The following is a 27,373-nucleotide window of genomic DNA, read 5'->3' as shown; positions in this document are numbered from 1 at the left end:
AAATTTTTTTTTAAATATCCTAGACCAGACTGACATAGATACCATAAGGCCTTCGTGAGATTGGGGCTTATTATTGCTGAGAGATCATTGCACAGACGCGCAGGAGGACTGTTGAGTTCTGGAAAAACGCATTTATGAAACCAGGGGCTATCACCATCTACACTATCGTGCATGTGGGAGGTGGAGGAGAGGTTAGAGACTGAGATAGCACCTCTATTGATTATAAATATTTAAGAACTGTCCTGTCAATCTCTGTATCTGTAGTTGACATAAGTGTGTAACTGACCCCTGAGAGGACATGCCACCAGCCTCGTTAACTTGCACGTTACCAAGAGGGGTTAATGAAAGACCAAACCTTAGCTAGCCTCTCGGTATGTCTCTCTAGCTGAGGAGGTCCTATGCACAAGACCCGACAACAAAATAGAAAGGGTTTGAGGAAACAGATCACAATCTGGGGAAATAGGACAATATGCTCACGGGCAACAGGAGACACAGGAAAGTACTGAGAGAAGGAACTGAACAAATAGTAGTCGTCTAAAAACACAAAACAGACTGCTAGGGGTACAGTGTGTAAACATACAGCGCTACAGTGTCTCAAACAAGGAAAACAAACTGTTTTGAAGTTCAAGTCCCCAAATTGTTCAATACTTTCACATACTACACATGCCTCAACAGAGACAGGAGACATGCCAGTCTAACAACACAAAACACAGAAGCTTCTATAAACACATAAACACACGGGTATGCGACATATGCGAACGGGCCGCACTATAAATGCCTAGTTAAAACACACTTTTTACAAAAGACAATGGTCCCTATATGTGGACAGGATAGCAAAAAATAATAATCATACACCTAATAAGTAGTATGTTTCTTTGTCCAGCCGGACAAGAATTTTATTTTAAATGATCAAGTTCATAGAGAGAGTTTTAAGACCAAGATAACAAGTGGGCAACAACAAAGAAATGGCCAAAAAGGCAAAGCGAAAATCTGTCTGTATACTATTGTTCAGTGCTACAGACTCAATCTCTTAAACATAACCATACCATTACGTCAAACAATATAGCATTCATCATATTGCATATGGGGTTTTTTGTCGACGACGTTTCGATGCCTTTTTAAATTATGACATCATCAGGACAAGAATTATCAGCATTATTGTTTTGTTCAACAATTATTAACACAATGCCTATTATCGCATTACTTTACATGAAGGAAATGGGAGGCAAGGGGGAAGGAAAAACAAAAATTGTATATAAGTATCAGCATGTAAAGAATAATTTTAAAAAAACATGAGTGACATGAGAATTGCGGCGAGTGAAAAACCATGCATATAGCTGAGTCGATAATCGGCGAGTGAAGGGGATTTCCAGGTCTCTATTAACACCTTGGCTGCTAGGGAGATTATTTTTCTGTGCTGATATTTCATGACTCCCATTGTTCATGACGAGCTCAGCATCAGCACAGCTCCACTGTGCCTCATGACGAGCTGAGCTCGTCATGAGCATCGAAGGGGTTAAGATCAATAGCAAGTGAGGGTAGAAAATATTAGTCACAATTGCCCGACCGTTCCGGTGATGAAAAGGCTAAGTCGTCCGAATGTCCGCCTGCGTGCAAGCCACAAGAGAGCAAAGCTCAAGGCTACAAGCGAGCAAGCCACAACAATAACTGATGTAAACAAAGAGGCCCCGCCTCTCGGAGGCGGGAGGCGGCGCCACGAAAAGAGCCCGTGGGCCCTTAATAGCAACGATGCGCCGGCCTGCGTGTGCCTAAGAATAGAAGAACGCGTCCAAGCCTCTGGCTGCGATAAACCTAACACGACGCCACCACTGGGCTAACATCGCCATGTCGACAGCAGGAAATTCCTGCTAGCCTGGCCAAGACATCAAGCACTGCCAAGAAGAACTCTAATCTTTACTCCAGTCAGAAACAGAAAACCAAACAGATAAACATGCAGAGAAAAACAAACGCGTCTGCTACAGTGCAGGAACAGCACATTCTCGCGCCCCGAGTGTGGAAATAAAATTGACAATTGTGCCCCATCATTTCCTGTTTCTGCCTGACAGCCATTTTTCTATTCAGACAAGCACCCATTTTATGTGACATCCATTTTGTCTTCAGACCCACAAGCAAGACACCCTGCCTCTGGCACCCCCGTTCATTGACCACACATTTCTGTGGTTCTGCCAATTCTGGGAACCAGCAGCAGATAGTTCCTGTTTTATTAACTGTAAGACACCCTGCACTTGGCATCTTAGTTCATTTACCACCCCTTCCTGTGCTTCAGTCAATTCCCAGAACCAGCAGACAGTTCCTGTCTTAAGAAATAGTTCCTGTCCTTGACTGCAAGCCAGAGAGCAGATGGTCTCTGTTTTACACAAGATAGTTCCTCTTTTTGACTCTTGTGGTTCAGCCAATTCCCAGAACCAGCAAGATAGTTCCTGTTTTACACAAGATGGTTCCTGTTCTTGACTCTAAGCCAGAGATAAACCCCCGAATGAGTAAGGGCCTTCAACTGAAAGAGAACACATTTCCACACATCACATGCCCTCTCACGAGACACACGACATGCCCCTACCTTGACACATCTGTTGGAAATTACGGCTTGTGACTTCCCTTTTTCTTGTCACTTCTCTTTTCTTCTTTTGCCTATTGACTGAAAACTGTATAAATATTCTGATGTGTGAATAAAGCTGCAGACCACTCCTGTACCCGCTTGGTGCTGGAGCTCTCCCCTTAGCTCGAGTTACTGGACCCTTTTTTTTTTGTACTTGAGCACCACGGACTCCTCTCCTTGCTTTGACTGAAATTATGATTATTAAGTATAGAAATTCTGAGATGAGGTAATATTGAATTAATTTACCACATTAATTGGCGCCTGAACAGGGCCGTTCCCTTTTCCCCACGCGCCGGCGATATTTGACCCGGTACTGTCCCCTCCTGACCTTTGACGGACTTCAAAGTGCACAACACGGGGAATTCCCGCTAACTCCCTCGAGGCAAAGAGGGGGACCAACTGCGGCCCGGCATCCACACGAGGCGGTGAGGAAAATTGCGGAACGTCCTGAACCAGAGCCCAACCTGTGAAGATACGAGTCCGAGGTTCTGCGAGCCCCACCTTAGAAGCTGCGCGCATTTCAAGACCTTCAAGAGGCCTTCCAGTTATTTTTTCGGTGAGTACTGCTGAAAAGTATAAAGACGAACCCACAGCTTTTGTGGGTGCGGTAAAGATACATGTTTTTGTTGGTTTCTCACCTATCTTTGGTGAGGACTGCTAAACTAGTATAAAAGACGGACTCACCACTTTGTGGGTGCGGTAAAGATACAGGTTTTTGTTGGTTTCTCACTTATTTTGTGAGAACTGCTAAACTAGTATAAAAGACGGACTCACCACTTTCGTGGGTACGGTAAAGATATGTTCTGTTTGTTTTTCTTTTTCTCTCAATTCTAAGTCTTTGAAAAGTCTAGCCATCATGCCTATTTTTTTTTTCGAAAATACGTAAGATGGCAACCAAAAGGAATATTCTTGAGAAGGAAATTCCCCTTCCTCCTCTGGATACTCCAGGACACTTCATGTATGCAAAACATGGTGTTGGTGCAATTATTTATTGTGATTTATGGGTGGATTATACTAAAGACCTAGAACACAGATATAGATGGCCTGAAAATGGTACTTTTGACATGAAATGTATTATACAATTAGAGGAACAGTTGTGGAAGAAAAAGGGAGTCCGCCAGTCACAAAGTGACTCGGTGGAATTATGGAGAAAAGAAGCCCATAGGAGGCAACAGAAGGAATTGCATAAAGTTGAAAAGGGTAAGAGAATGTCAGAGCAGGCCAAGAAAGAACAGTTACAAGAAATAGGGAAAGAAGTAGTCAGTGAAAGGAATAAAAGGGAACAATCAGCCATTTCTACTGGTTTTTATCCTGCTTTGCCATCTGCACCTGAAAACCTTAACATTGCACCACCTAAGACACAACCTACCGCCCAATCACCAGAGGATACTTTCACCAATTTCCTCTTAGATACTCCACCTCTATATGAGGTTCCAGTAATTCAACACCCTCTGCCTCCGCCACCTCTTTTACAACATAACACACCACCTCTCACTCCAGAAGGGGGTGCCGTAGGTCCAGACCCAGGTAAAACAATTCCCGACTGCCCCTTTGACCCGATTCCTAGCAACACAGGGGAGGCGGGCCGAATAATTAAAATACTTCATGACTCCTGGGAAGAAATAAGACATCTACCAGCAATTGACACGTTTCTTCAAGCGGCCTCTGAGTTTCTTCGTACTGGAGAGAACTCACGAGCCATTAACGCTATGACTACAAGAAGATCACACCCTGTAAAAATGCACATGTATAGGCTCCTCCTTTGCGGTTTCATAAAACACATAGAAGCAGAGGAAAGAAATGTACCAGTTTCACTTTTTGACTTATTAGATTCCACATCCGACCACACTAGTCTAGAACTTATAAATGATGCACTAGACAGGTTCACCCGTAAGGTGACCCGTATTCTGCAAAACTTGCAAACAAATGAAGAGAATAAGAAACTTGAGGAGGAAATTACTGAACGTACTGAAAAAGTCCTACCCGTTCGTTCTTCCGCCCCTAATTCACGAACACCCCCGCCTACATTCCTCTAAGGTCACTCTGAACGGTCATCTCCAGATGATTTATTTGAAAAAACATCCAATGCATTAGACTACTGGTTAGACCAGGAACCTCCGCTTACACCGGAGGAGGAGGAGGAAATAGCCAGAACTGCGACCCTATGGGTCTCTCAATATAAGATATATGACAATGATCTCATAGCCCAACTTTTTCTAGCATTACCACGCTCATATCAAAGATTAGCAAGTCTCTTCATGGTACAACATCTCATCACACTCAATGACACTCATTTTAAACATGATCCAAGACTCGAAGATTTTCTGTCTGACTGCGCTGATAACATGTTCCTCCACAATAGTTCAGTTTTTCTCAACACATTTATAGATTTTAGACAGAAATACCAGAAAACGACTGAATATAAATCTTTCAATAATACTTGTGGACCAATTAATAGACTTCCTCAAACACGCCAGTTTCCCATGAGAGAGGTCCACCCCAGAGCTGACACGAATGGCGGGCTACAACGCGTTTTTATTTATGTACCCTTGACAAAACTTGAGTTACTAAGGATAAAAAAAGAGATGGTTCCCTCCCACTCTAAGGATCCTGCTGGATTCTTTAAAGAATTAGGAGATGTATTAATGATGGGAACATATACTCTTTCTGATATCACAGCAATTTTGAAATTATTGTTGCCATCGGGTATATACGACAAACTAAGAGAAAAAGATTGGGAAGTAGCAGGTGAACACATTAGATGGACCGAACTTCAGAATGACGGAAATACTAGAGTAGCAGGTCAAGGTATAGGAGACAGACCAAAAGCACTTCCTGGCACTATTTTAAAGGTGCTACCACAGTTACTGACAGTGAAAAAGGAGGACTGGGATACCATTTCCTCCTGCAAACAGAAACATGGTGAAGACATAGGAGATTATTACACCAGATTTGAAAAATGTTTCGCTGTAAATAGCGGCTTTACGCCGACAAGCGAAGCTTACCCGCATCTGTTTGTTTCCAAATTAGTAGACAACGCCTTGCCAGATATTAAGGAAAGAGTACTAAAATTAGAAAGTACCTGGCAAGCACATACACCACCACAGGTGTTACAAATGCTACAATATCACCAAAATCGCATTAGGGATGAAGGAGAAAATGATAAGAAACGCATGAAAGACACCAAGATGAAAGCATTAGTAGCCCAAACTGCACCCCAGCGCCAACAGACACCAGGTAGCCAGACAAACGTGAAGAGCACTTGTAATTATTGCAAAAAGACGGGACACTTCGTTAAAGACTGCCCTGTCTTAAAGCACAATTTGGCTACTGGTAAGACACAGCCTCGTCCATATCAGCCAAAACAGAATTTTTCCCAAGGCAGTTCAACACCTTCAGTTCCACCGACAACACAAATGGCCCTAATGAACATTATAGACAGCGACTACACTGAATACTACCCAGATTTTTCATGATGTTGCCCAGGGAGAGAAGATGACAAACTGCCCCTAATCCCCATCCCAGTAGATCAGAAAGGCCCATTTACAGAGGTCCGACTTCTTGGAGAGGATAGAAAGTTTCTACTAGACACTGGGGCCAGTAAAACAACAATAAGCCATCAAGAGGTCCCAGAGGCTCCTCTCTCGGGTTCAAAAAGTATTTCTCTAGGTTTCTCCGGACAACCTGTGACAAACGCCACGTCAAAACCACTGCCCTTGCAGGTTTGGTCCCCTCACGACAACTACAGATCTTATATTGACAAAATCATGTCCAGAAAATTTGCTTGGTATAAAAACATTGAAAGAATTAGGAGCCGTTATTGTTTGCTCACCTAAAGATGTCAGATTATTTCTACGAGATTTTAAGGGCCACTACACAAGTAAAGAATTAGACGAGCGTTTGAAAGGATTTGCCACACACCCTTTGGGCCACTGATTCCACCACAGTAGGATGTATGGAAATAACACCTCACAAGGTTACACTGAAAGAGGGAGCCCAACTACCACGTATAAGACAATACAAAATTCTACCTCAAGCTGAACAAGCATTAATGTTAATTATTCAGGACCGAATACAGTCAGGTGTGATTAAAGAAACAACTACGAACATTTGCAATTCCCCTGTTTTACCAGTTCATAAAAAAGTGGAACCAGGAACACCACCTGTCTACACACTAGTGGTGGATTTGAGAGAGCTCAATAAATGTGTCATTCCACAACACCCTGTGGTCCCAGACATCTCCACTTTACTCACAGCCATAGATGCAGAAGCAACGCATTTTTCTGTCATTGACTTAAAAAACGCATTCTTCAGTATACCCATTCACCCAGACAGTCAATACCTTTTCGGCTTCTCCTTACAAGGACGAAGTTTCCAATTCACAAGAGCTCCTCAAGGTTTCACCGAAAGTCCAAGTGTTTATAGCCAAGCGCTGAAAAGACAATTGGATACTATTCAAATGCCCACGGATAAAGCCATACTACAATATGTTGATGATATCCTCATTACGGCCAGATCTGACGCAGCATGTGCTGAAGCATCACTACTAGTACTAGAATTCCTAGCTGCAAATGGCCATAAAGTTTCCCCTGGTAAGCTCCAATTTTGTTTACAGCAAGTGGCAAACTTAGGGCACTTGCTGTCAAAGGAGGGTAGGCAGCTTACACAGGAACGCATCCAGCTCATACAACAAATACCACAACCAACAACACAGAAACAAGTTCGAGCTTTTGTTGGTCTCACCTCATATTTTAGACAGTGGATCCCGCAATTTGCACTCATTTCTAAACCATTATTGCAGCTGACAACACTCGAAGCTGGCGCTACTCCACAATTACCCTGGACAGATGAACACACGCAAGCTTTTCAGTCTCTTAAAAAGGCTAGGTGTCAAGCCCCAGTGTCAGCAACACCTGATTACACCAAAGATTTTACCTTGTTTGCAACAGAAAACTCAGGTACAGCACTATCAGTCCTGACCCAACTTCAAGCAGACAGACATAGACCATGTGGTTATTTTTCAAGTACATTAGATCCAGTAGCACAAGCATTACCTGCATGTCTAAAATCAGTAGCAGCTACTGCACAAGCTATTAGACAAAGCGATGCTATTGTATTGGGACATCATCTGATAGTCCAGGTCCCACACGCTGTAGAACTTCTGCTAAACCAGACCCCCAGGATATAGCGGCATGGATTAGCAAATTTAGCGGCGCAAAAATGGAAATTTAGCGGCACAAATATGGAAATTTAGAGGCAATTTTGCGGCATTTTATTTGGCCATTTTTCCTACACCAACCACAGATATCTTAGTTTTTTTTAGTTATTTAACAACATGAAGCTGTGTATGTATACTAATGTAAGCATTCCTCCATAGAAACACTCTTGATTGTAGGTTTAAGTAATTCACATGCTTAAAGATAACAGCCAACTTGTGAACCTGTGGCTATGTTTAATTTGCTTGCCGCCTCTTGATTTAAAACTTAGGCCACATGATGACATCACTCTGCACACCTGTTATGTCTTGGCAGCATGCATCTGTCAATCAATTGCTTGTTCTCTCCATTAGTCATGCATGCTTTCTCTCAATAATCTCTGTACATGAGCTTTTCGTTAACCATGCACTTTATCTTTTTTTGAACGATGCATGTAGCAGTAGTTTGTCTGTTCCCTCAGCTTTATTTTATTACTATGAGGAAAGTGTCTGTCGGGATCTCGCAGGAGAAGCCTTGTAGAACAAAATCTCAGTGTCAGTGCTGGTACACTCAACAAGGGTCAGGATGGCATGTTTATCATATCCATTGAGGTATGTTCTGGATATTTGAAAAAGAAAAAAAAAAGCTAACTTTCCTTTCTCATGTGCTGTCACAGGCGTTATGTACACCATTTTATATCGAAATGTTATGTTTCTAAATAAGTCGAAAGTCTGCACTACATCTGCCTTGATCTTCTTTCCTGGACATTTAGTAAATCTGACTCGGTTTGTTCTATTTCGTATGATTTTTTCCCTGCGGAATGTGGCTGGTCAGGAGTGATTTGGGCAAATTTAGGCCCAGATTTGCACCTAAAACAAACCCCACACAATATAGGCTTCCCCAAAAATTAACAGCAAAATGTATTCGCCATTAGAAAATCAAAATCCTCTGGTCGCACTTCCCGGAACTTCCAAATTTGCTTTTCAGCAAAACACTAATAAGGTAGATGTTTTCCCTAGCCCACTTGTTGCCTCGTTCTTTTAAAGGTTTTGGATTGTGCATTTCTCTGTGATTCAAAGGCTAACGTCAAATACATGTGCATTTCTACTGATCATTGGAATTCTAACAAACCGGAATCATGTAAAGAGCAGGCCCATGACTGATTGATTGGAATGCGATTCCCATGTAGATTTTCCCCTTTGGAATGTTGGCTGCACATGTTGTATGACCCTCGGCTCCAGGCTCCAGGCTCCTCGCCCCAGTCACCGGGAGGGTCGCCAGCGGGGAGCCAGAGGCGGGAGGGGCACTTCAAAGCCTGTCACAGTGAGCTGCTAATGCTCCATTAAGCCCGGAAAGTGTTTCTTTAGTGCTTCTGTGTCCTTCCGGCCCGCCCCAATAAACAACGTAAGTCCCCCCAGGATATAGCGGCTTTTGTCAAAATGCCGCGATTTCTACAAAAGTGCCGATTTCGCGGGCACTTTTGAAAAAATCGCGGCATTTTTACAAAAGTGCCGATTTCGCGGCAAATCGCGAAATCGCGATATCCTGGAGGGTCTGCTAAACAGAACGCAAACACAGCATCTGACAATAGCCTGACTCACTGGATATGAGATGACGCTTTTTCAGCCACATATTGAGATTAGACTATGCAACATTTTAAACCCAGCAACATTGTTGCCACTGACCTCTCCTACTGAACAACTTCACGATTGTATTGACATAATTGATTTAGTGACCAAACCCAGACCAGATTTACAAGATACTCCCCTTTCTAAGGCAGAAATGACACTTTTTGTTGATGGTTCTTGCGTGAGACTCCCCACTGGAGAACTAGCAGCAGCCTATGCCGTCACAAATGGTACAAACACCTTGGAAGCACACAAGATAGAGATACTGTCGGCACAAGCAGCCAAGCTCATAGCACTAACACGAGCATGTCACTTAGCAAAAGGAAAATCAGTTAACATGTACACTGATTCACAGTACGCTTTCGGGGTTGTACACAACTTCGGCACATTGTGGAAAGAGAGGATTCCTCACATCACATGGGTCTAAAATACAGCATGCTACACTCATCACTGCCCTCTTAGAGGCCAGTCAGTTGCCAGCGAAAGTTGCAGTATTAAAGTGTAAAGCACACACAAAAGGAACCGATGAAATATCAAAAGGAAATGATTCCGCAGACAGTGCAGCCAAATTAGCAGCAAACAGAATTGAATATACTACACCGCCAATACGCAATACGAGACCCCTTTTCTGACATCCAGGATGTCCAAAGTCACACCACACCACAGGAACTGCTAGAATGGAAGGAAAAAGGAGGGGTCCTTACAGATTAGGGTTGGATGACACCTGAAAGAGCAGTATAGTTTCTGCCGGATGCTATGGTACAGGTTATAACAAACACCATACATGGTCCAGCGCATCTGGGAGAAAAAGCAATGTTAGACAGCATACAGAACATATGGCTCAACAAACATTTGAGAGCTGCAGCCAAACAAAAAGTCAAAACGTGCATGATTTGTAATCAGTTCAACCCAGGTAAAGGCACAAAGGTGGAGCAGGGTGGATTCCAACCCCCTGACCATCCATTTGAAGTTCTCCAAATGGACTATATTCAGAAGGAGAGATGTAGAGGTCACAAGTATGTGCTAGTTGTAGTATGTGCTCTGACCAGATGGACAAAAGCCTATCCCGTCCCAGATTACACTGCAACGACAACTGCTAAGCAACTAGTAAGAGAATATTTCCCGAGATATTGGTTGCCCCGCGTCATCTACTCAGACAACGGCCAGCCCTTCTCCTCTGAACTCATGAAGCAAGTGTCTCTTCTGTTAGGGTACACTTGGAAATTTCACTGTGTAAGACATCCTCAAGCAGCAGGTCTAGTAGAGACACACAACCAGACTTTGAAGACAAAATTGGCCAAGATATGTACAGACAAAGGCGTGGACTGGATGGTAGCCTTACCGGTTGCCCTTTTCTACATGCGTATGGTAGCACATTCCAGAAATGGTCTATCTCCGTATGAGGTGGTCTTTGGCAGACCACCAAATATGTGGGGTAGGCAAATGCCTAAAAGAATTACTGATGTAGACAGCAGAATATTGCCTGATTACCTGGCTTCCTTGAGGTTTGCACTCCAATATTGTCGTTCACAGGTCGCTGCAGCCTTCCCTGACAAAACCGCCCCTGGAGAACACACCATCCGACCCGGTGACTGGGTGATAAGAAACTTCGACAGGACCAGTCCTCTTCAGCCCAGGTGGAAGACTCCGAAGCTCGCGCTCCTAACCACGCGGACGGCGGTGAAGGTCGAGGCCAGGAAGGGCTGGCTACACGCGAGCCACTGCCGGAAATATTTTGGACAAAGAGACACTGTTGCCGGCGACACTGCCAACCCTAGTGACATTGTAACAGAACAATCTTTTGTGCCCTTGGAACTGTCCCCACAACAAGAATATAAATCAAAGTTGAGGTCTGCCATCCGGACTCTGGCTAATTAAGTCCACTGGGCGCAGGACCAGTGGTGAAGCGGTTGGAGCATGGGGATGGATTTAAACACCTTGACTATGTGGGAAAAAGATAGAATGAAACGCAGAAACAAGAACATTAAGAACTTGCGTAGTGGTTCTATCATATGTTTAATGATATTATTTTTCTTCATAACCATTATGACGTATCTTGGTTGGATCCTCCACACTGTTTTTCCTCCAACACCACACACCTCTCATACACCCAACAGCACTCAGGACCACACATATCATGACCTACCCCCTCATGAACAATCCCATAGACTAGCCTTGCAAAACAATACCTTTATACAGCTGTTACACTACACATCAGGCCAGCAATAGCACAAATTGCTGGATATGTGGCCGCCTCCCACCTCATCAGAAAAAGGGATGAATGCCTCTTTTCCCCTTTCCATTTTCCTATAATGGGACTTGTGAAGCCTGGTTCGCCCTAATAACAGCCGACGATACTACCCCCACGGAAATAATTCATGCAAGAATGGGTGGCCTTTGGGGGGACTTAAACAAGGTACTTAATGCTGCCTGTTACCGAAATAAGGATGGAAATCCTCAGGTGACAGGTACAGTCCTAGGAAGTCAAGAATACAAGCAAGGGAACATGACCATGTCCTGCAAGAAGTTAAATACCAAACCTAAAAAGAATGCTGGTCCCCCCTTCCATCTCAGTCTCACCAGTAAAAGAACACCTGTGTATCCAGAAAAATGGCTCTGTTCCATTAGGGCACAGTGACGGTCATACCACTATAAGTTTTGAAGACAGAGGAAAGTCCTCATTTCTAGTATCTCGCCATACTTCTTTCGTCTGTGGCCAAACGGCCTATGTGCAGCTGCCCTTGAACTGGGGGGGGAACTTGTTATATAGCATTCCTGTTACCCCCTGTCTTTGTGGCCCCATCCACTTACCACCGAGACCTCCTGGTACCCCATGTCAGACATAAAAGAACGATCGATGCCTCCTTGGTTGGCCAAACAGAAACCTCATGGGAACAGTATACAGATTTTAAAAAAGCGTTCTTCTTCTTTGTTGGCCTTGTACAGAACAGCAAGCTTATACGCAGGTTGACAAGGACCTTAGAGGCTGTTGTAAACCAGACGGCGTCTGCCCTGGGGAGCTTAACCCAGGAGCAGTCCGCCATACGATTGGTTACTCTCCAAAATCGCCTTGTCCTTGACATCATCCTGGCTGATAGAGGCGAAGCCTGTAAAATTATAGGCTCTAGCTGCTGTATATTTATTCCTGATAATTCCCCATCTGTATACACGGCCATAACAAAATTACACAAGATAGCCGTAAGTTTACATCAAGAACCTGGCACTTGGACGTGGTCTGATTGGTTCTGGAAGATAATATTGTCCTAGGGATGGCAACTGCTGTCAGCAGCAGGTATAATATTCCTGATAATAACTGGATGCTGCCTTTGCATCCAATGTGGTCCTGCCCTGTGCGGTCTATGCGCTGCAAACTGCATTCCTAAACCACTTGTCCAGCAGAGAGAAAGGGAAAGAATTATGCTACAAGAATGTATAGATGATCTCATGCAAATTGAGATATAATGTAGGTACACTCTGGGGCAAGGAGGGAATGTGGAAATAAAATTGACAATTGTGCCCCATCATTTCCCTGTTTCTGCCCGACAGCCATTTTTCTATTCAGACAAGCACCCATTTTGTGTGACATCCATTTTGTCTTCAGACCCACAAGCAAGACACCCTGCCTCTGGCACCCCCGTTCATTGACCACACATTTCTGTGGTTCTGCCAATTCTGGGAAACAGCAGCAGATAGTTCCTGTTTTATTAACTGTAAGACACCCTGCACCTGGCATCTTAGTTCATTTACTACCCCTTCCTGTGCTTCAGTCAATTCCCAGAACCAGCAGACAGTTCCTGTCTTAAGAAATAGTTCCTGTCCTTGACTGCAAGCCAGAGAGCAGATGGTCTCTGTTTTACACAAGATAGTTCCTCTTTTTGACTCTTGTGGTTCAGCCAATTCCCAGAACCAGCAAGATAGTTCCTGTTTTACACAAGATGGTTCCTGTTCTTGACTCTAAGCCAGAGATAAACCCCCGAATGAGTAAGGGCCTTCAACTGAAAGAGAACACATTTCCACACATCACATGCCCTCTCACGAGACACAAGACACGCCCCTACCTTGACACATCTGTTGGAAATTACTGCTTGTCACTTCCCTTTTTCTTGTCACTTCTCTTTTCTTCTTTTGCCTATTGACTGAAAACTGTATAAATATTCTGATGTGTGAATAAAGCTGCAGACCACTCCTGTACCCGCTTGGTGCTGGCGCTCTCCCCTTAACTCGAGTTACTGGACCCCTTTTTTTTGGCACTCGAGCTCCACGGACTCCTCTCCTTGCTTTGACTGAAATTAGGATTATTAAGTATAGAAATTCTGAGATGAGGTAATATTGAATTCATTTACCACACGAGGACAGCCGTCCAAGCAAACTGGACCAAAAAGCATAGGGATCGGAAAACTCCCATTTCACAAAGTTGTCAATATTCCACCCCTGCAGTCTCCCTAGCACGATGCGAAAGTGCCGACTCGACCAGTTTTAAGAAAACAAAACAATGGCAAAGCCAATAGGTCTGGCCTTTACTGTACCAAACAACGTAAACACAGGGACTCACAAATGCTGTGTGCATGCTTTGTATGCACAAATGTTTATACCACATTAAAGCCTGTGTTCTACTGGCTCTGCCAGTGCTGGGAAACAGAAGCAAAACAGATTGTTTTCAATGTAGAATGCATATATGAGACAAGAAAAGTGAAATGGCGCAGCCCACCCCTGCTCGGATTAGGGAGCGGGTCGGGTCTGCGTCGTCGCAGGGAGAGCGAGCAGGCTGGTGTGACGAAGGATGCCGGCTTGGAAAAAAAAAATGACATCCGCCCACCGCCCCACGACGTGGCGGAAAGCCTAAAAATCGCAGGAACGCCCACGAATCTGCCCGCAGAATGACGAGCAGATCTCTCTTCCAATGGCTAGCCTCCATTTATGGAGCTAGCCAATGGAAAGAGAGGGCGGGACAACACACACTAGCTAGCATTACATAGGTCTGGAAGGCTTTGAGGCACGCCATCCTGAATACTTTATCTGCTAGGGGGTAGGTGTAAAGAAGTTCCAGCCAAGCAGTCTTTGTTCCTGACCCGAGAGAGCACAAGAGAGCACAAGAGCTCTCTGCTCAGGGGGATCAGAAACATGTATGTGTGTGGCAAGTTGGTGCAAACCAGCCAGCTGTACACCAGTGTGATGGTCGCTTTGCTTGGGGCATCTCTAAGATGCACTCCGAGTGCATTTTACAATAAATCCAACACTGGTACCAGTGTGGGTTTATTGTGTCGAGATGTTTGGTGCCAAACTTCTTGGCTTTCAGTAAATACATCATGGAGATGTGGAGTTCATAATGACAAACTTCCAGCCCATGTACTCAATATGGCATCACTGCATTTACAATGTCTTAGAATGAACCTGTGTATAGGGCACTCTGCCTCAGGGATGTGAGGCCTGTTAGAGGAGTGACTTACCTATGCCAAAGGCGGTGTTTGTGGACATGGCACACAGGGATGTGTGTCATGTCGACTCTTCAGTTTTGTCTGCACCAAAACACAGTCTGCAATGGCAGTGATTATGTGTTAGGCGAGGGGTCTCCGAGGGTGGCACAATATAGGCTGCAGCCAATAGAGACCCCCTGTACTAGTGGTACATTTTACAAGAGACTTACATGTGGGACAGAGGCGTGCCAATTGTGGAAACAAAGGTATCATTTTGGGAAAGTACACATGCCATGGAAACCTGATTGGAAGGGACCCATGGCACAGTCAGTCAAAGTGCATCAGACATCGGGAAAAAAACCGGGGAGGGGTTTGGGGGGGGGGGGGGGGTACTGCAATAGAATCCCATTGTCCTACACCCATTTATTTATTTATGAGATTTGGAGAGCGCGAACAAATGCCCGTGGTTGTCTCGGCGCTATAGACCTAGTGCGTGACTCTTGAAAAGATAACAAAGCCGGTCCATTGTTAGATCGTAATGTGGTTTACTGGTCAAACAGCCAGGTCTTTAACTTTTTACGGAATAGTAGAAGAGATTGCGTTGACCTGATAGAAAGTGGGACTGTGTTCCAAAGTCTGGCTGCGGTGACAATGAACCGTCTGTCCCCCCAGGAGACAGTCTTGGTTTGTGGTACTACCAGTTGATACGATGTCGTGGACCTAAGTTGTCTGGTAGGATAATAGACTGTGAGCTGATCAATGAGGAACTGTGAACCTTGTTTGTGTACGGCTTTGAATGCCAGACAGAGACTCTTGAATTTAATACGGTTTTTGATGGTCAACCAATGATAATTCCGAATTGTTTGAGCCATTGGTTTAAATTTGGAGGTCCTGGAGAGCAATCTTGCTGCAGCATTTTGTATAGATAGCATTTTGTTTACAACCCGAGTTTGTGCATTGGCAAAAAGGCCATTACAATAACCTAAAGAGGATAGTACCAATGTGCTTACCAGAGTTTTACCGGTGCTATCGGGAAGAAATTGTATTACTTTTTGTAGGAGTTAACTTATGGAATGCAGTTGAGGCTATTTGATTGGCGTGCGCAGCAAAATTAAGATTGTCATCAAAGACAACACCCAGCTTCCTAACCTTTGAGGCAGGGGTTGGCAGAGATCCAAAAAATTACGGCCACCAAATGGAGGACCAGCTTGGGGAGAGCTTTACAAAGATGACAACCTCAGTCGTCTCGGAGTTAAGTTTAAGGCAATTGGAGGCCATCCAGCCTCCAATAGCCAGCATACCCTCCTGGAAGCGTTCCGCCACCTCTTCTCCATTGTTATTAATGGCGAGCACCAACTGGGTGTCGTCGGCGTAAGAGGTAAGGCTCATCCCATATGCTTTGATGATTCTTGCTAGGTCCGACACATAAATTTTAAAAAGTGTCGGTCTGAGGGATGAGCCTTGAGGGACCCCACAAGGGAGGGACAGCTGGGCAGATTGGAATTTTCCCAAGGTAACAGCCTGTGTTCTTCCAGATAAGAAGGAGGCAAGCAGGTTCTTGGCTACCTTTTGGATACCCATTTTTTCGACACGGTCGATCAGAGTGGAATGATCGACCGTGTCGAAGGCCACGGACAAATCCAACAGAACAAGCACCGCTGTTCCTCCTGATCTCTAATGACTCTAATGTCCTTTGCGGCTTTGATAAGGGCCGTCTCTGTGCCATGAAGTTTACGGAACCCAAACTGAGTGTTGTCCAACAGGTGGTGTTCTTCGATGTATTCAGATAACTGATGATTCATGGCTTTCTCTGCCACCTTTGCAAAAAAAGGGAGGCTAGCTATTGGCCTATAATTTTTTAGATCTTTATCCAGATTTTTTTTTTTTAAAGAGGTTTTAACAGGGTGCATTTCAACACATCTGGATAGATCCCCGATTTAAACATAGCGTTGCATATTTGTGTAATCACATCGGTTATTAAATTCATGACAGGGGGAAAGAATTTGGGTGGGCAGGGGTCCAAGGCCGATCCTGTTTTTATAGTTTTAATAATGTCCATAGTTTGTGCTTCTGTGATTTCTTTAAATTGGTTTAGGGTGCAATCAGGAGGGGAGGTACAAATAGATAATGTGATAGAATTATCTGTGGAAGAGAAAGCTAGGTAAATATCATTAACTTTAGTGAAGAAAAAATTGGCCAAAACATCGCAGAAGAATTGCTAAGTTGCTTCACTACATCATAAAGTTGTTTGTTTGAGTTCTTAGCCCTTTCTATTTGTTCGCTATAAAAATTCCTCTTGGCCTCAGTAATAATTTTTTTGTAAATGGCAAGTGTCTCCTTATAACTGGTTTTACTTTCAGAGTCATAGGCTTTGCGCCAATGTCTCATGGTTCCTGCAGGTTTGCTTTTGTTTACGGAGTTATTCAGTGAACCAGGGTGCGGAAAGCGCAGTCCTATTTCTGGATATTGTTTTATATGGTACCAATATTTTCGTGGCATTATCTAGCCATTGTGAGTATTGAATCATGGCTATATTTGGGTCAGTGGAGATGACAGGGAGAGTGTTGTGCAGTAGCCCTCTAAGTTCTGCGTTGTTAATGTTCTTCCAATCCTTAAAAGGCTCACTGCTAGACGTGGCAGGTCTATTAATGGGTGCATCATAGATAGAAATTGCGCAAACGATGGCGTGATGGTTAGACCACGTAAGCGGGAGCACGTCTTGTATACAAATCACTTGTAGGTTGGAGAAAATGCCATCCAGAGTATGAAACCATTCACACACTCGCTCTCCAATACAGCCATTCACACCAGCGCACTTAACCAAACAGCCACTTACACACCGTCACTCACTCATACAGCCATTCAGACATCCACTCACTCGATGATGCAACCAGTGAGAAGCCATCGGTGATCTCAATGACCAGGTCATGAGTGATGTAATATGCGAGGTCTAAGCCGGGCATCACAGGGGCGTAGGTTATGGTGGGATCAGGTTACTATAAATACTGAATTTCAATGGTTTGGTCAGAGTGAAATCTGATCATATTATATATGTATACACACACACACACACACAAAGATTACACGGACATTATAGTTAGTCCTGTGAAAGGCTATTGCTGAAACGCGTAGGCCGTACTTGCACCTTTGTAAAAGAAAAATGAGAGAGTGATTCACCGGGTTGCAGGATTGGTGTCCCGCCTTCCTTCTATGTTTTCAGTTTCTTTGTGTGCTGGAAAGGAGATCATATGTGGTACTTGTGTGTATATACATGTGCTTTATTCTGGCGAGAATGAGTTTGATATTTTTCAAGAGCGCGGTAGCTCGGGAGAGATGCTTTGATATATACATTTTTAAAGCATAGGCTAAGTAGATGCTTATAAGTGAAGCATGGATGACAAATGCATCTCCAGTCACATTGTTTTAGTTCCTTAGTAAAGCACTCACCCGTAGAGAAATCCTCTTTTTTCCTGATCATGTGATCCTTGGTAAACTTTACTCTTTGGTGAGCTTCTATGCATGTTTTACACAGCCACTCCCCACATTCCACACAAAAGCCAATCGCGCTGGCATTATCTTCACAGCTAGTACACACCTAAAAAGAAAAACACTATTTAGCTCACCATATATTTGCAACTTGATACACAATATAATTTGCGCAGTGTGAAATGTTGATCATTGCTAATGAGTAGGGTAGGGCCATTATTTACTAGGGACAAAGACTCAAGCGGGTTATGACATTCTTCCACTTGGTCAACAATAATTAATATATTAAGACAGTTTTGAGGCGAACAATAGAGGAGCAGGGAGTTGGGGTGGGTGGAATAAGTTATGGTACTGGACCACAATATATGGAAAAGGAATAACCGATACCAATGACTGGAGCTAGCCAAGGCAGTTGGACCGTTTGCTAAAGGGATGATTAAAGATGGGACTCAGACTTCAGGCATTAAGTCAGGGGGCTTCTCATGACTTCGCATAAAACATTCTAGTATGTTTAAGCTGTAATGAGCTAATCAATACATGGGTAATGAGCTAATTAATACATGGGTAAGGGTGTACTAACAGATTAGGAATGTATAATGACATGAGTGGTAGGTTTCTAGCGTTCTCGCAGTTACCCATTTTGTTCACCAACTTGTTAACTATGTTGATCATTCTTACACGGTCTGTAGTATAATAATTTATAATAATAAGTGTAGCTACTATTAAATACCAATATTGGGTTGTGAGAAGTGCTTTTGTGTGCGATCACCTACAGGTTAGAGATTCTATGGCATGTTTGTTTGGCTCCTAACAGCCTTACCACCAAAAGAAGAAGAAAACAAAAGGGATGAGACAACTACCAGTTTTTATTGCCTCCAAAAAAGGATGTAGTTTACCACTGGGACTTAGGAAATATACAAGGTATGAACTATAATCCTACTCCGAGACTTTCTACCCCAAACATGTTGCACATGCAAACTTCAGATACAGGTATTTCAGAGATAAGTGTACAGCATTGCCTGAGACTATCCAGACCATTACAGGGCGTTCAAAATATGGCCCATTGTTGAACGATTGTCCACCAAGTTTTCAGTGATTTATACTCCTGGGAGGAATATGGTGGTTGAGGAATTGTTGATCCTGTACAAAGGTCCGCTGCTGAATAGGAGGTACACACAAAGGAAAAATACTGGTTACAACATCAAGATGTATATATGCTGAGTGACATTACTATACTAGAGATTGACTAAATCCACCAGGATTCCCTTTTACAATAGAAATTAGTAAAAAGATTATATGGAAGCTAGTGCAATCATTCCTTTATGTGGCTAATGTCTATAGAAGTCTAGCTGTTCAGCATGCTGTACAAAGCGGGCACTGTGGCTTTCAGTACAATTCAATGGCACTGAAACGCTTTCCTCATGAGCTTGTTGCTACGAAATGTGAAAAAGTCAAATCAAAGTCAAATCCTCAAATTGATGGGAAGCATCGTTTGCTCACTACACTTCCAACAAAAGAATTTCTCCAGTCACCGGTTCTGAAATTAAAGACTCCCTGAGCCTAAGCAGGTTGCCATTTGCAGGTGTTAGTAAAGGTTCATCTAGTACACACATTTTTTGTCAGGTTTGTTTTCGTAGGGATCATGAGTGGGTAGAAGGCAGATGGTCATGGTAAGACTGACAGAATGATGATGGCAACATCCAGTATAATTGGTAGTGTGTGAGTGTATTCAAAGCAACAACACCACCTGCAAACCTGCATTTAATACACAACACCACCTGCAAACCTGCATTTAATACACAACACAAAACACACAGCACATGGGTACAAAGCAAAGAAGCCTGGTTTATAACTAAAAATTGAAGCAAGACCTTTTAGCTTTTCCAACGCTTGTTTATAAATGTATTTGAATGTTGAAAGCCGCAAAACATTTACAAGGTTTTATAAAGTTAAGGATAAAACAAGAACACAGTTGATTAAGAACTTTAGATTGTCAAAATTTAGTGTCTGGGGATAAATCGGGAGGTAAAAAAAAGCGTAACTCCTGACTGACGTGTAGCCCCTGATATACTTCATATTTAAAACATGATGAAAATGTTCCACAAAGCAAATAAGCATTGGCAAAGCCAATAGACCTGGCATGTTGGTGTGATGGTTACAGTTTTAACATTTGTATTAGACACATCTGCTTGTGATAACATTCATATGATTTAATATGGCTCAGATATCTCTCAGGATGTTTTCAAGGGTTTCCTAGGGATTGCTCTGCTGGTCGTAATTCCATGCAAGGCTCCCAAAGACAAAAAGGTTCCAAGAAATTTGGATGGTGACAAAATTAGATATGATCTGGTGGCTTTTTCACCTCTTGATGAGCAAACAAGGGTATGGGGTTTACATGGAGGCTTCAAAGTCCCAGTCAATGCACCTGGAGATTATTCAGCATGGTCTATACTTTTCCACAGAAATGTAAGCACGAAGGTGGTAGAATTTTCCCAAACTTTAAGCATTCTCACAGAGAACAGATGGGTGCATCAAAAAAAACACGTGGTTCCAGGCTTTGACTGCACCCTGACAGTTAAGGTCTGGTCTCTCTTACTTAATTTCTCAGACCATAAGAAATACAGAGAAGTATCAACACTAAAGGATAAGGGTGCAACGTTTATGTTTACGTTTAAAGATTTGTGAAGCGCATGGCTGCCAGTGAGCGTCCCAGCGCTAGTGATAGAGCAAATGAGGTTAAAGAGGGAGATAATTAAGGGAATAACAGCCAGGCCTTACCTACTTACTTATCAGCGAGGTTTTCTAAGCAACATCTTTTTAACAAAGAAGTACAAAGGCTTTTTCCCTATCAACAGGCTCTGAGATCTCAACAAGTAGTTGGTTTACAGTCACTTCAATAAGGAACCAGGTAGCAAAACGCAACCTAAAGGACTCATACTTAGTGGTACCCATCTTTCCCTCTCATTGCAGGTTTTTCCAATTCCTGTAGGACTAGTGGGTGCTCCAGTGCTCGCTCACTCACCCTACTGAAGACAGTGCATCTTTCACAGTATATGGGAGTGGTCACAAATATTGAAAATTCAGAACTGATACACAACAGAGAATGACATTCTCGGAGTTTGTGGTGAATTTCATGGAGGTAACCCTAAAGCTACCCGTGAGGAAGGTAATGAGAATACAACAAAGGTTGAAGAAAGCCCAATACTAAATTGACAACCAGAAAGAGCTGTAAGCCCGTTGGCCTCGTCATTCTAGGAGGGCAACTAAAGAACCCTCCAGAGGTTTAACGCATCTCAATGGGGAGGAGAGTCGTGTGCTTTGAACCTGTGATTTTTGGCAATGTCAGTCACCAAGTAATAGCTGGGCAGGAGGAACTATGGAATAGAAGGGCGGTTTTGGTTCAACACCGGATCGGGTGACAGAGCTGGATGGCAGCAATTTGGGATGGGGCACCGAGTGAGGTCTACGGATATGTCCTACTAAAGACTGATTAGGCCTCTGCAGTGCAAGAGCTAAATGATCTGGAGGGAAGAGACCCAATCTGAGGGCTTGGCAGAATTGTCAAAGGATTACCAGTACTACTGGCTGTAAAACCAGGTTGTTTTAACAGTAGAATTGCTTCTAGGCCATCAAACCCTGGTAGCAGTTTGGCAGTCTAGGCACGGGAGGGCTCCAGCACCGGAGACTTGGCCCAGTGTTATTCAGGGCCCTAATATGAAAGTGGAGTCTGAGAGAAGAGGATCTGTTCGCACAGATGCTGAACACACGATTTCCTGTGCATTTCAGCTGGAAGCTAGATCTAGCAGCAACAAGAGTAGATGTATTCCTTCAGTGCCAGGGACCAAAGATCTTCTATGTGTCCCAGCCCTTCAATACAATTATGAGAATAAATGCCATAGTCAGGAGGCAGAAAGTACTGTGATTTTGATTACACAACTGCGGAGGTCTGGACACTGGCTTTCAACTGATACGAAAGTTTGTGAAATTCTGCCGCAATATCTGGAACTCCTAACTCACTACTTAATTCTAAAACTTTCCTTCCAATTGGCGGTGCAGAAAATTCCAAAGGGGGTGGTGGTAGTCTATCCTAGGATTGTGGAGCAGAGGTCCGGAAATCCTTGGAAGATGGGGTAATGCTGGTGCCTGGAAAACAGCTCCGCTTGCATGGGTGTTAATGTTGTCCACATGCTGAATTTTAAGTAACAAAAATGGCACATTATGGTTCAGGTAAAAGAACTATCAATGCATTAAAGACAACTATTTCAGTGGGACACAAAGCAATATGTAATTTCCGAGTTGGAGAACACTCACACATTCGCAGGCTTAGGAGGCAACTCATATCTCTCTGTTCTCATCAATCCCAAATAATCAAATACATGGGACATAAAATAAGTCCTACATTGTTATCTGGCTTGGTCTAGAAGAAAGTACTGCTCTTGCAACAGCTTTCAAAGCTGCCATGTTTAATATACTCTAGTCAAGTGAAGGATGTTCAAGTTCTGGATGTGAAGGTTAAGGTAAGGTGGTCTTCCCGGGAAAGGTTTACCTAACACAGTCGCTAGAAGTACACATTTCCTACCCAGCGTTTCAGAACAACCCCATGTTAAGTGTGGTACAGAGCGAATAGCCTATGAACTTACTACAGAGAATGTCCGACCTGTGGGAACAAGACAACTTTTGATTATACTAAAGAAACCTTTTATGGAAATATCATCCCCATCTAAAGCTTGGTGGGAGAGTCAAGACGCAGGTAACAATGTTTCAGTCTGACAAAGGATGCAAAATTTCCTAGCTACTATGAAGGGAAGTGGCAATTCTATTCGGGACAGAGGCCACAATCATCCCACACATCTGAGGCTGCTGATGGTTAAACCTTGTGCCCCTGAAAGATGAAGGCATTTAGTTTTTCTCAATCTCAAGCTTCAAGTTTCAAATGTGTTTACTTGTATAATGAGAATAGTGACTTTACCTGTGCAGATTAACTATAGTGGGATACTGCTGTAGAATTCTCTCTCGCCCTGCACTAATATCAGGACAGGAACAAGAGTGAGACCTGGATTTGGTCTTCAAATGTTTTCATGGGGTAACAGATGATATGGGAGTGCTCAAGGCTTTTAGATATGGGTCTGTTATGGACTAACTGGTTACTGTGTAGGATCTAATTTCCTGTGCTCCTGGGAAAGTGTTCTTTGTGGCTAGTTGCTTTTTTATCTTAGCTTGTTTATGGTTGCTGAGTGGAGTAAAAGAGGATAGAAAAGCATAATTAACCACCTCAATTTAAACTTTTTTCACTATTGCTAGGAAATTTTGCATCTTATATTCCCCGACTACTTTATGCACAAAATCCGCTGTCTGAATCACATGGTTTTCATTGATGTTCAAGATAACATTGCAAGAAATCCAACTTCAGTGATGTTAAATAGTGAGAAAAACGAAGGTACCAGCCAGGGGAAATTGCACGAAGAGTAACTTGACAATGTTGAATGTCTATGCATTATTTAATAATAAAACCAAAGACCAAAAATAGAAGGTCTCCTTGTACCTGTTCGGATTTCTCATCGGAGCTGCTTGGCGATTCAGATGTATCTTTTACAAAGTAGTTATCCACTAGGTCTATTTGTCGGCATTCTTGGCGGCATATTGGACACCTGATTACGCCAACTATGAAAATACAAGAAAAGTGAAAGGAAAAAAGGTTTTGTAGTTTCCTTGAGCGAGGAAATAAACAGAAAAATGTGCAATTAACCGGCAATTCCCAATAAAAAATGTTTTCAGGTTTTATGTAATTGACATGTTACCTTTTCTTCGGAGGCATCGAAATCCATTATACTGCATTAAATAAATTAGGAGGTACGATTATGCATCTAGGTTTATAAATGCATATTTAAGTTTCTCTACAAATATATATATTTATATGTACATATTGTGAAATATATATGAGTAAACACAGTGTTCAAGTTTTGTCTTCAATTTGTAAATGCTCCTAAAAATGATTAAATGTGAAAATTATGAAAAGAAATCCATAATTATGTAGAAGGTAATTAGTAATTAACCTACTGGGCGCTAAGGACACGTTGAACACGCCATCAGCACCAGCGATTGGGTATTGAGGATGTGTCCAGCACGCTCTAGCATCCACCCACAGGGGAAGCACTCAAAATCCCCCTGCAGGCCCCCACCACATGCCCCCACCAGGGATAGCAGCTGCCACCCCCTTCCCTTCCCAATGACGACACCAGCGCGCATAGCGCAAGAACGTCACCATAAGGAGCCAGGAGTTGCTTGAAGCAATTTGCTTCCAGCGCATAGTTGGTTCAGGACCATATTCAGGTATTTACAAGTCATTACATTGACCATCACCCAACAGCTAGTTTTCACTGCGGCAAGCATAGATGCTCTATGTAAACAAGCATTTGCAATGCAACAGGTCCAGCATTTGCGAGAGTTAAAGCTATTGGCAATGTAAATGACAATGCCTTTTATTTATGTTTTGCTAATTAACACAAATAAAAGGCACTGTCATTTACAATGCCAATAGCTTTAACTCTCGCAAATGTGACTTCAAATTGTATTATCTGGTTGCGCAGGCCAGCTTTGCCCACTCATGGTACTATCCAAATGAGCACATTCCTTATGGGAAGCCAGAGTCTGACTAGGCACTTCCGATTTCGCTTTCCGCCCTTCTGCCCCTCTGCCCCAGGGCTTTCCTCGTGACCCTAGGGATATTCCAACTAGATCAACGCCGAGCTGGGCGTGGCACAAACTCTCGCGGATCACAGGTCATGGCTCCCTGTATTACTCCGACAATCCTATGATGCACAACCCATGGCTCCCTATCACAGAAGAGAACTTGGTTCTGCGGGTACTTAAATCCCATTCCATGGTTAAGTTTGGTGATTTGTTCCTGGGTGGGCATGTATTTGACAATGCTGGTAGAGACAGTGTCACTAGGTAGTGGAGTGATGTGGCTCACTGGTTAGAGGCGGCAGACCCAAAAGCAGAAAACCGCCCGGGACCAGGGTTCAATTCCAGACGCGGCAGAGTCGTGGACCAGGGTCAGCGGACTCGATAATTCTCGCCTCGGTGCCTACTCTAACCAGGGATCACACTCTGCAACTCTGGGCATTAGCTTGCCTCATCTCTACAACGGCCCCCCACATTCGCCGGGGATGCCTGGTTTCACCTTGGAGATACCCAGTAGGCCATCTCACAGGGATAGCCAGGACGGGTTCTCCAGTGGTCTACAGTGCCACGACGCCTCAGGGCAGCAGTGCGCTTTACAAGAAACATACATTTACATTTAGGTTGACCTTTATGTAACAGTTTATTTTTACCAGGGTATGCAGGGCTCTGCGTGCTAAGAGATCGAAATACCCGCTTGAGCCGCAGTCCTTCGTACCTCTATCCCTTGTCATAGCAAACCTGGACGGAGACCGACTGATATCGAAATTATATAAGGCTTGCATGACGCTGATCCTGTGCCACGATACTAAGATCTGGGAATCAGATTTAGGTCATCCCATTCTGGACAAACAATGGGCCTTCTGCTGTGCACAAACTAGGGGAATCTCCCTCAACAGCCGACATAAGCTGATACACTTTAAATACTTATGGAGAGCATACATGACTCCTGCTAAACTTAACGTGATTGAACCTTCCAGGCCGCACAACTGTAGGCAATGCAATTGCCCTTATGCAGACTTCCTTCATTTGACATGGACCTGCCCCAAGACTGCGGAGTTATGGGTGGCTAGCTGTCTTTGAAACCCTATTGCAAATAACACTGCCGGAAATAGCCCCCTCCCCCGAGGTTGCGTTGTTAGGATACGTCTATAACATGCCCATGAAATTACGGAAATGTATTGTCCTCGCACTGCTTTCGGCTAAACCGAAATAGCTCTTGGATTGGGCAGAAAATTAACTCCTACAGAGAGTGCATGGCTTGCCAGGGTTACTTTTTGCAACGTGAAATGTGAGGTATATGCTACAACACTTCCACCCAAGTCCAGACCGAAAGTTATCTGGAGTCCGCTCAAGACCCATTTACTGACTTTGGACACTGTCGCCACAATCCCAACTCCTCATGGCACAGTTCTGACAGGCGTGGGTTGAACAAACTGCAAGGGGTGTTAGTATTCTTTTCACAACATCATGTAAATTGGGTGATGGGAGATTCTTTACTATGGGAAGTGTTAAGAGGAACAACTGCTTGTGATGGTCATACATTAAAACTTGTGTACTTGCCTTTTATTTCTGTGTGCAATTTTATGATAGCACTATGTGCGTGGAACTTTTAACATTTTACCAGGAACTACTGTCAAGATGACATTTACTGTATGTTCGAAAAATTATAAATAAAGTTAAAAAAAATAATTACCAGAATACTGTCAGGAAGGGTTAGTAAAAAGGTTGTCAGTTGGTCAAGAGTAGTCAATCACAAAAAGATGCAGAGAGAGGGGGTGTGGCTGAGCGCGATCAGAGATAGCAGCGTAAAATGTGAGCTCGGCCGCCTGAATGCCACATCGACAATCCTGGTAGTCCATCCGGCAGTCCTGTGTGCAGCCCCTTGCCCCGGAGAGATCGCGGAACACACGCTATTCCTGTGCTCGTGGCTCTCCGGACCGGGGAGTTTCAGCCATCGGCAAGTGCGGGCCTGTACAGGGCCTTGAAGCCGGGCCCCACAGTGAGAGAGCTGGCCCGGCAGTTTCGACTCCCAGCCAGCCCCAGCATCAGGGTCGCGACTGCTGAGGCAGTCTGCCCGCTGACGCCCCGGTAGGGGCTGTGAACTGTGACTGCGGCGGGGACAACAATGAATTAGCGCCGACGTGGTGGGGAGAACAGGGACGAAGCAGCAGCCACCATTACGGCCACGAACTACAACGTGGCGGGACTGGGGGCGGCAGGCAAGTGTATTTTGAGACCCCGATTCCCCCCCCTTGACCTTGGTGCAGACCCGTGGAGTAACGGAAGACTTTAGCCCGCATTTACATTGAGGCCCGAGGCAGATGGAGTGGTGCAACATGACCCAGAGGT

At 43.8% G+C, this 27,373-nt stretch overlaps 1 protein-coding gene across 3 annotated transcripts in view; it reads right to left on the bottom strand.

Annotated features, from left to right (window-relative positions):
- Positions 1 to 27,373, bottom strand: part of TRIM33 (tripartite motif containing 33) — a 418,511-nt gene that overhangs the window by 359,183 nt on the left and 31,955 nt on the right. For all 3 annotated transcript variants that reach the window (XM_086923290.1, XM_086923291.1, XM_086923292.1), the window contains exons 2-3: positions 23,883 to 24,001; positions 18,302 to 18,449 (exon numbers count right to left, since the gene is read on the bottom strand). In XM_086923290.1, coding sequence (XP_086779416.1) covers positions 18,302 to 18,449; positions 23,883 to 24,001 — 267 coding nt within the window. The remainder of the gene's footprint in view (positions 1 to 18,301; positions 18,450 to 23,882; positions 24,002 to 27,373) is intronic.

The sequence above is a fragment of the Lissotriton vulgaris genome, chromosome 5 (genome assembly GCF_964263255.1).
Source record: "Lissotriton vulgaris chromosome 5, aLisVul1.2, whole genome shotgun sequence".
NCBI classification, from domain to species: domain Eukaryota; kingdom Metazoa; phylum Chordata; class Amphibia; order Caudata; family Salamandridae; genus Lissotriton; species Lissotriton vulgaris.
This window is presented reverse-complemented; position numbering and strand designations above follow the sequence as displayed.